The sequence below is a fragment of the Cyclopterus lumpus genome, chromosome 21 (assembly GCF_009769545.1).
Source record: "Cyclopterus lumpus isolate fCycLum1 chromosome 21, fCycLum1.pri, whole genome shotgun sequence".
In the NCBI taxonomy this organism is placed as follows: Eukaryota; Metazoa; Chordata; class Actinopteri; order Perciformes; family Cyclopteridae; genus Cyclopterus; species Cyclopterus lumpus.
Genome location: NC_046986.1, coordinates 25,349,057 through 25,358,167, shown reverse-complemented (window position 1 = coordinate 25,358,167; position 9,111 = coordinate 25,349,057). Strand labels below are relative to the sequence as shown.

General features: G+C 44.2%; 1 protein-coding gene across 2 annotated transcripts; it reads right to left on the bottom strand.

The window, feature by feature from the left end:
- Nucleotides 1-1,696: 1,696 nt before the first annotated feature.
- On the bottom strand, nt 1,697-7,011 carry dbi (diazepam binding inhibitor (GABA receptor modulator, acyl-CoA binding protein)). Of its 2 annotated transcripts, none has more exons than XM_034560954.1 (4): nt 6,880-7,011; nt 4,079-4,196; nt 3,926-3,988; nt 1,697-2,036 (listed from the first exon to the last, which is right to left on the bottom strand). In XM_034560954.1, exons 1-4 carry the CDS (start codon nt 6,892-6,894, stop codon nt 1,963-1,965), a joined length of 270 nt encoding a protein of 89 aa, XP_034416845.1. In that variant the 5' UTR covers nt 6,895-7,011; the 3' UTR covers nt 1,697-1,962. The 2 variants fall into 2 exon arrangements, with proteins under 2 accessions (XP_034416845.1, XP_034416846.1); XM_034560955.1 differs by lacking the exon at nt 1,697-2,036 and adding an exon at nt 2,336-3,073.
- Nucleotides 7,012-9,111: the final 2,100 nt, after the last annotated feature.

Genomic DNA, 9,111 nt, shown 5'->3' with positions numbered 1-9,111 from the left:
TTTATCCAAAGCGACTTACAATCATGTTACATTCATACACTGTAGAACAGCTACAGGGAACAATTCAGTGTCTTGCTCAAGGACACTTCGACTAGGGTGGGGATTGAACCACCAACCCCCTGGTTGAAAGACAGACCTGCTAACCACTGACCCAGTCGCCCATGGAGGTGCCTGTCAATGTGATGGATATTTTTAATTCTGCATATCATGGGCACTTTCAAAACTTCAATAAGGTGTTGCTACAATTTTGTAATCAAACAACGAGAAGTGTTTTAAAAACGATAATTATACATTCAAGCTCTCTGCTCCCTATATTAATTATCTCTTTCTGATGCAATAGCTGTCCATGGCACGAAGAAGAACAAAGAACAATTGACTGAATATGACTCACTCTGTAGACATATTGTACATGATATGGGCTGAACAGACCCTTTAACCTCAACTCTTTGAATTGCAGGGTTTGGAGCTGACGGGAATGGACCATGTGGTCCTTGTTGGCTGGTGTTCTGGTCCCTGAAATTCAGCTGCAATGCTCACAAACTAAGGCTCATGTATTGCTGACAAATAATACTGATTATATGGCTATGCTTACATATGAATGTCTGACCCAACGGTGGTGAAGCAGGTGATTGGAAATACCCTGACTTACGACCTCCAACTGCAATGTCCTGGGTACCCATGCAGGCGCCCGAGAGACGTACCCACCTCACTCACAGATAGAGGGTCCGATTGAGACTCAGAACTTGGAGGCTCCTTGAGGCGAGCATGATCACCACCTTGCTGAATTACTCAGTTTTAAGGATTTTGTTAACGCCAATCTCACTACCATGGTGAGTTTTAGGGAATTAGATGGAGCCAAGCCTAAACATAAATAGAAACAACCACTTACTAATGGAATCCTAGCATACCAACTACACTACATCTTGCTTCATGTAGTGAACCTGACGGCCTTTAACCTAAATAAAACCTACCTTTGTACCATTAGTACGGGAACTACACCCCCCTGCCGTAGTTATTTAGTGCCTCCCTTGCCAATCGGTGGAAACCTGACTCGGTCAACGGACTGATTCCTTGAAGGTCGGCAGGTGACTTGGTGACTGTGTATTTTTGCTAGACTGTATAACTGGGTTAAAGGGCAGGGCATTTGGTTGTAGAAGAACCATATCCTGTAAAATAGGAGCGCTGAATACCAGACTTGCACCTGGGGCCGTTGCACTAGACTCTGTAGAATCCAGTCCTTCCATCCTAAATCATAAAACCTTGCTTACGACTGTGCCTGACTAGTTAATATAGCAGCAACCCCTACAATATGAATTTGATGGATTATTATTACAACTACCTTGTAAATCAGATCTTTTAGGAGGATGATATTTCAGACTGTCGTTTTATATTTAATTGTTCCCTTTTCATATAGAAACAATTCTTTTAAGCCAAATTCAAAAATGTTGATTACGTCAACATACAACACACACAACCGATAAATAGTGGACTGACAGGAGTGTGTAAGGAGGGACCCTGGAACCGGGCCATGCTGAGCAACTTTGTAATAAAGTCAGCAAAACTCGAAGATGGAGATATTCACCTAGTGCCCATCCAATCCACTGTACATAATATCTGATCTCAACATGACATGATTTAAATAATACACAGTATATGTGAAAATGGAACATGAATACAATCAGAGGCCACCAAAATCCACACTTAAGAGTAGAACGATTTTATATTGAAATGACAGGATTCTGTGCAGATAATCATTAATTAAAAAAATGATGGTACTCTTGTGGAGGCCAGTTCATGATCGTACATTAGTGGTTATTTAGGCCAATGTAATCCCATGTGGACCACCGGACACTCACATGTGCTGTCTAAGGACACACTTGTTGGGTTTTAAGGCGTTTCACAGACTGCTGGTGGTGGTCTTGTCCACTGCTCTCCATTCATCCAGCAGTTGGTCCTGTGAGGTTACATCCCATACTTCTCTTTCAACTGCTTCACCAGGTTGATGTACTCGTTCATGGCATCCTCTTTGCTCTTGCCTGACAGTAAATCAAAATGAATTTTAGGAAACACATGAATTAATTGATAAAGACATGAGCACTATTCCTAATAAACAATATATGTAAAGAACAAGAAAATAAATGTGGAAATATAAAAATAATTAATATTAGAATGAATAAGTTAAGAAATGTGGATATATAAAGAAATACTAAAGAATGAGCATTCATTTATTTGTTGATTAATTTATGTATATATATATATATATATATATATATATATATATATATATATATAATGATTTAATTTGTATATATATACATAATTACAATTTGCTTTGTCCTGTGCTTCATGGCCTTGTTGAAAGGCTCTTGCATACGGTTTCAGTGTACTCGTTATGAATGCATTATGCAGCATGTACTGGATATTGCCTTCATCAGTAGTATGTAGGCGGCTTGGTGTACACACGATGTGCATTTCAATACCCATACTAACATACCATTAAGTATGACAGGGAAAAAATGGTATGTTCCAATATATAGCATGTCAAATGTTGTATGCCAAACATACCAGAGTGTGCTAATAATATATATTCAATTAAAGTTCATCGAGGTCCAGGTACAGTGTCCTCATGCATCGGTCCACGTCACAATAATGGCTAACTTGATTTTGTCCCATTTACAAAGTAGCCTAGCTATCAACGTCTGTATGTAGTCAACAACTGTCAAATCAAAAAAAGAAAGTTCTTTGAATAATATCTCGATAATATTTATTGAGTTTTCGAATTAGAATTCAAACTGGATGAATTATAAATAATGTATACTCATGAATGTTCTCTCATTTCAAGGAAAATACAGATACAAATCTGTGCTGACCAATACAGGTATTGTTGAGGTAAGTGCATTTAAGTGTGGAATTTCTTCCCCCAATAAATATTCTGTGAAATCTGCATGACTACATATGCATATACAGGACAAAACCTAACATGACAAACCTCTTCTCAAGGCATCGGTTCATGTGTACAGCAATTAACCATTCAGCCTGGGCAGGAAGGCCAAGCCTAGCTGACAGCTTGCCCCTTCAAGGAATAGTTAACACAATAAGGAACAAAACTCAATCCATAGGGAAAAGAATAAGGAAAACTAAAAATTAAATTATATAAAAGTAAATAAATAAGAAATATACAGTTTATATGTAATAAAACATAAATGTAAAAGTGTAAATGTAGTATCCAAGACAAAATACATTAAAAAAATGATATAAGAATAATTCTAATTATCTTTTATATTTCAACATTTATTTATTTCTCTTAAGATTTCATATTTTCTTATTGACTTAATTATTCGTCATTAAATTTCCACATTTATTTTTGGACTTTGCCGATCCCAAACAATAAAAGCATTTGGATCAGGAAAGAAATTTCCCCCTGGAGATGAATAAAGTATATCTAATCTAACCATAAACCAATGCTCACTCCTACATCTCTGATCATCTTTGATCTCTGAAAACATGCAGACTAATGCATTGGAAGTGCTTTAGCTCTGCCTAGTATAACCCAGAAATCGTGTCATTCCGAATTTGTGAATGAATGTAATTGAGAAGAAGAAAAATCCTACAAGTAAACAAACTCATTGGATATACAGAAGTACTGGAAATTGTTTCAGAGAAGATCTGCCTGGGTTGTGACATGAACAATAAAAGTCTAATTGCTGTTTTGTAAGGGATCAGTGTTCATATCTTTCTTGTTTTAGCTGTTGTATCAAAATGTTTAGCTGTTTCACTCATGAGTACTTGTTTAATATTATATAGGTGGAGGCTTCAAATAAGCCCAGTTGGCTTTTTGTCTCTTCTTGCACTGTGATATTAATGTATCTCTGTTGTGATTTTATTGTTTGAATTGTGCAAATAAATAAAATAACTGATTGTGTACCTTTTTGGGTCTCCCAGGCATCCCATTTAGCTTTACCAGTGAAATCAAACATCCCTGGGCGACCTTCAGAGACAAGAAAGACATAATCAGAGGCAGAGGCAGAGGCAGAGGCACACACACACACACACACACACACACACACACACACACTACCTGTGTTGACGTCACCCACAGTGGCCTGCTTGAACATGGCGTAGACCTGAAGCATTTCTTCATCTGCCGGCTTTGCCTTCAGCTGCTTCACCTCAGCTGCTGCATCATCAAATTTAGCCTAGAGAGGAGAGGAGGACACACACTTCATAACAATACTAATGTCAGTATTGAGATGATGATGATTCCCGTGGACAACAGTAGGTCAGAGGTCAGGATCGCCTACACAGCAGCACCTCGACTTTACATTTTAAAAACCTGGATCTGAAGAGCAGCACTAAACGCTTGCTTTTGTAAAAAATATATTTTACACTTACCGTGTCCTCCATTTTTATGCTTTAATGTCATCAAAGTATTCAAATAGATGAAATAAAATAAAATGTGTTCCAGTGAATTATCTACTATTGCAATCACATATGTGACATGTTCTATTTAATTCAGTCAGATGTTGCAACAGCTCACTAACGTGACTAACTTTGGTCTGCACAACTTTCCCTCACATTGATCAGAGAATACTGAGAACCCACGCTGCCACAGGGAGAACATGGAGGGAACCCACGCTGCCACAGGGAGAACATGGAGGGAACCCACGCTACCACGGGGAGAACATGGAGGGAACCCACGCTGCCACAGGGAGAACATGGAGGGAACCCACGCTGCCACAGGGAGAACATGGAGGGAACCCACGCTGCCACAGGGAGAACATGGAGGGAACCCACGCTGCCACAGGGAGAACATGGAGGGAACCCACGCTGCCACAGGGAGAACATGGAGGGAACCCACGCTGCCACAGGGAGAACATGGAGGGAACCCACGCTGCCACAGGGAGAACATGGAGGGAACCCACGCTGCCACAGGGAGAACGTGGAGGGAACCCACGCTGCCACAAGGAGAATGTGGAGGGAACCCACGCTGCCACAGGGAGAACATGGAGGGAACCCACGCTGCCACAGGGAGCATGTGGAGGGAACCCACGCTGCTACAGGGAGAACATGGAGGGAACCCACGCTGCTACAGGGAGAACATGGAGGGAACCCACGCTGCCACGGGGAGAACATGGAGGGAACCCACGCTGCCACGGGGAGAACATGGAGGGAACCCACACTGCCACAGGGAGCATGTGGAGGGAACCCACGCTGCCACAGGGAGAATGTGGAGGGAACCCACGCTGCCACAGGGAGAACATGGAGGGAACCCACGCTGCCACGGGGAGAACATGGAGGGAACCCACGCTGCCACAGGGAGAACATGGAGGGAACCCACGCTGCCACGGGGAGAACGTGGAGGGAACCCACGCTGCCACAGGGAGAACATGGAGGGAACCCACGCTGCCACAGGGAGAACATGGAGGGAACCCACGCTGCCACGGGGAGAACATGGAGGGAACCCACGCTGCCACAGGGAGAACATGGAGGGAACCCACGCTGCCACGGGGAGAACATGGAGGGAACCCACGCTACCACGGGGAGAATGTGGAGGGAACCCACGCTGCCACAGGGAGAACATGGAGGGAACCCACGCTACCACGGGGAGAATGTGGAGGGAACCCACGCTGCCACGGGGAGAACATGGAGGGAACCCACGCTGCCACGGGGAGAACATGGAGGGAACCCACACTGCCACAGGGAGAATGTGGAGGGAACCCACGCTACCACGGGGAGAACATGGAGGGAACCCACGCTGCTACAGGGAGAATGTGGAGGGAACCCACGCTGCCACGGGGAGAACATGGAGGGAACCCACGCTACCACGGGGAGAACATGGAGGGAACCCACGCTACCACGGGGAGAATGTGGAGGGAACCCACGCTGCCACAGGGAGAACATGCAAACTTCTCACAGAAGGACCACCTGGGATAAAGTTTAGCATGAACAAATGACAGATGTAGTACATTTGTTTGTTAAATTCGAAAGTTCTGTGGAAATATAGGATAAACAGTATGATCCATATGACAAATAAATAAAAAGAGGGAAGCCGTGGGCTGAACGACCTGTCTGATCTCCCGACCCCGTTTGTTAACATGTTATGAGTGCACCTCACACACGGACCCAGAACGCTCGGCTACAGTACTAAAGAGTACACTGATCTCACTGATCTCACACAACAGAAGCCCACGCGCTGCGCCGCTCGGTGCGGTCTGTCTGAAGAAAATACGAAATGGAGCAAAGGTCGGGTTGGAACATTGTGGCGCTGTCTCTGGCTCAAAGGTCAGGCAATACGGCACCTTTTCAACACTCACAAACGTTTCGACTGGTCAGCTGACACACGCACGCACGATGTGCGTCTGACTGCGAGGCCGTACACGGTCCTTTAACACATACGTTACGCAATACACCAACATTTAATTAGTATGCAGAACTATGCATCTGCAGCCATGCAGATTCGTTTCCATTTGAAGTTTCCGGTCTAACTAATCAATACATATTTGACCAGCTCTTCTGTCGTATGGTTCAAAATCCATGTAATAGCAACAGAAGACAAACTGTCGGCATCACTTCGAACACAAGACGTCCTCGCGCCGCCGACATAACGGTCCCATTGTTCCCAACGACTCGTCCTTCTCACGGCTACTGGAGACCGAACATTCCAGTGCAGGTCGCTCCTCTGTCGCCACACTGGCCCTGTGGTTGCATCAGAGTGTCGGTCCACAGCAACACGGCCGTGTACTCAGGCTCGGAAGAGCAGGAAAGGAGCCCCGAGGCTCGGCATCATTTAAGTGAGAGGAAGACCAGCCAACGCTTATTTCACTGGAGGTTAAACTAGCCCTTGAATTCCGAAATGTGGCGGACTAATTATATACACACCTGGAGATCAGTCATTGTAGGTGAGGATCCGACTGCAGTCAGCCGAGTCGATGAATGGTCAGCGCAAAGTCCACTGAGCCGCACCAGGCCATACCGCCGCTTCTTCTTCCAACTTTAAAAAGGCATGCCGCCACCTACTGTACCGGAGTGGATAGCATCATGACTTTATGACGGTTTAGTCATTTAAGGACAACAGTGTTATTATTAGTATTATAAATTATATCCATTTTAAAAAGCAATCATCATGACTTTATAAATAAATTAGCGAGAAAGCATTGAAGTTGAAATGTGTGCATCCTGGTAGTGATAGCAGGGGGCGTCTATGGCCTATTTGTTTTATCCCGAGATCAGTCCTACGAAATCTTCTCGCGAAATCACGAAAATTCCGAGTGACCAAGAACTCTGCCATCATCCAGGATTCATAGAACCGTAGTTACATACGTAACCTCCGTTATATGTTGTGATGAAGATGCTTGTCGGAGTTGGTGTGCAATCAGTTTACTAGGTTTATCTCCAAACTCATATTTATGACGTGATTTTAACAGTGACTCTGCAGCGTTTCATAGATCTACCAGGAAGAGAGATGTCAACAACCACTGTTGCATGGTCAGATATCACAATGGGATTGTAGGAGCATGAACTAACAGATGGTAGAAGTTTGCTATCAATGAGAAAGTAATCAATACGGGAGAATGTGCCATGGACAGGAGAAAAAAAAGAAAACCGTTTAGTACTAGGGTTGAGAAAGCGCCAGGCACCTGCGACTGCATATTGCTCCATAAACATCTGAATTACTTTTGCCGATTTAGATAGACCAGAGGGCTTATTGGATGAGGGGCCAAGACAGAAATTGAAATCACCAGCAAGAATGAGTTGGTGGGAGTCAAAGTCAGAGAGAGAAAAAAACGTTTTTGAAAAAATTATCGTTGTCCCAGTTTGGGACATACACATTTGCCAAAATCAGGTTTTGACCTCCTATTTTGCCTGTGACAATTACATAGCGCCCATTTGTGTCACACCACTTTGGTCACGGAGAATGGCACTAAATTGTGAATAAGAATTGCAACCCCCCTGGCTTTGCTTGAAAAAGAGGAGTGAAAAAATTGGCCCACCCACCCCCTCCGGATTTTAAAGTGATCTGAAGGCAGAAGGTGAGTTTCTTGTAAAAAGGCTATTTTAGTGTTTAAACGTTTAAGGTGGTTAAACACTTTGTTGCGTTTGACAGGGGAGTTCATACCCTCAACATTCCAACTAACAAATCTTAAAGCGCCACCCCGTGTACAGGGTATTTGTGTTCGCAATCATGTGATAGGGTGTTTTTTTGGGGGGGGGGGGGGGGGGGGGGGTGCAAATACCAATCATTGATTCGTCTGCCAAAGACAACGCCTGTTCCCATCCCCGCACCAGAGATGAGAGGTAAAACACTTCACTAAGTTGGGCATATAAAGTTTTAAGAGCAGCATGCACACAAGATTTGCATATGCTAATGTGACAAATAACAAAACAGTTGGAACAGGTATAAACAGGCTTACATTTAGCAATTGGCGCTAACCAAGCACACACATTGTCAGACACCCAAAACAACGAACCTCGTACAAAACAGGAGGGAAGCAAAACAGCTGTAGGTGCTGTATAACGGATGCATAGTAGGCTACGCAAATCAAATATAGCCTCGTAAATAGAGCAGGAACGCCAAGCTAGAGCTAACGAGGCAGATAACGGGGCAGATAAAACACATTGCGCTAGTTAGCGCCACCAGATACACACAGACGAAAGGCACTTAAGCTCAGTGAATGCAAAGTTCAGCGAATGCTTAAGTGTTGTTTATCCACCTGCAAACCGTGGACAAATTTAGTGGCTTCTGCGATAGTCGGGAGCCATACTCTCTCTCCATTAGGCAAGGTAACGCGTAGCTTGGCAGGATATAGGAGAGCCGGCTTGTAGCCCCGCTGGTAGAGCTCCGCCATGCAAGTTTTGAACTTGGCGCGCCGTTTCAACAGGTCTGGGCTGTAGTCATCATAAAGGCACATTTTGTGGCCATTGTAGAGCAGGTCGTCTCCATTACATACCTCGCGAATAACCAGGTCCTTGAGTTGAAAACGGTGGAACCGTATGATGACAGGTCGTGGCCACTCGCCTGGAGCAGGTTTTGGAGCAAGGCGTCTGTGGGCTCGGTCCAGTTCAGGGAGAGAGCCAAGCACCTTTGCGCCAAATACATCCAGGAGCAATTGG

Excerpts from the sequence above, each read along its gene's own strand:
- dbi (XM_034560954.1), bottom strand. Across the intron at positions 3,989-4,078 it reads TGTGGGTGACGTCAACACAG|GTCGCCCAGGGATGTTTGAT; the intron begins GTAGTGTGTGTG and ends TTGTCTCTGAAG. Across the intron at positions 2,037-3,925 it reads TGCCTGGGAGACCCAAAAAG|GCAAGAGCAAAGAGGATGCC; the intron begins GTACACAATCAG and ends ATTTACTGTCAG.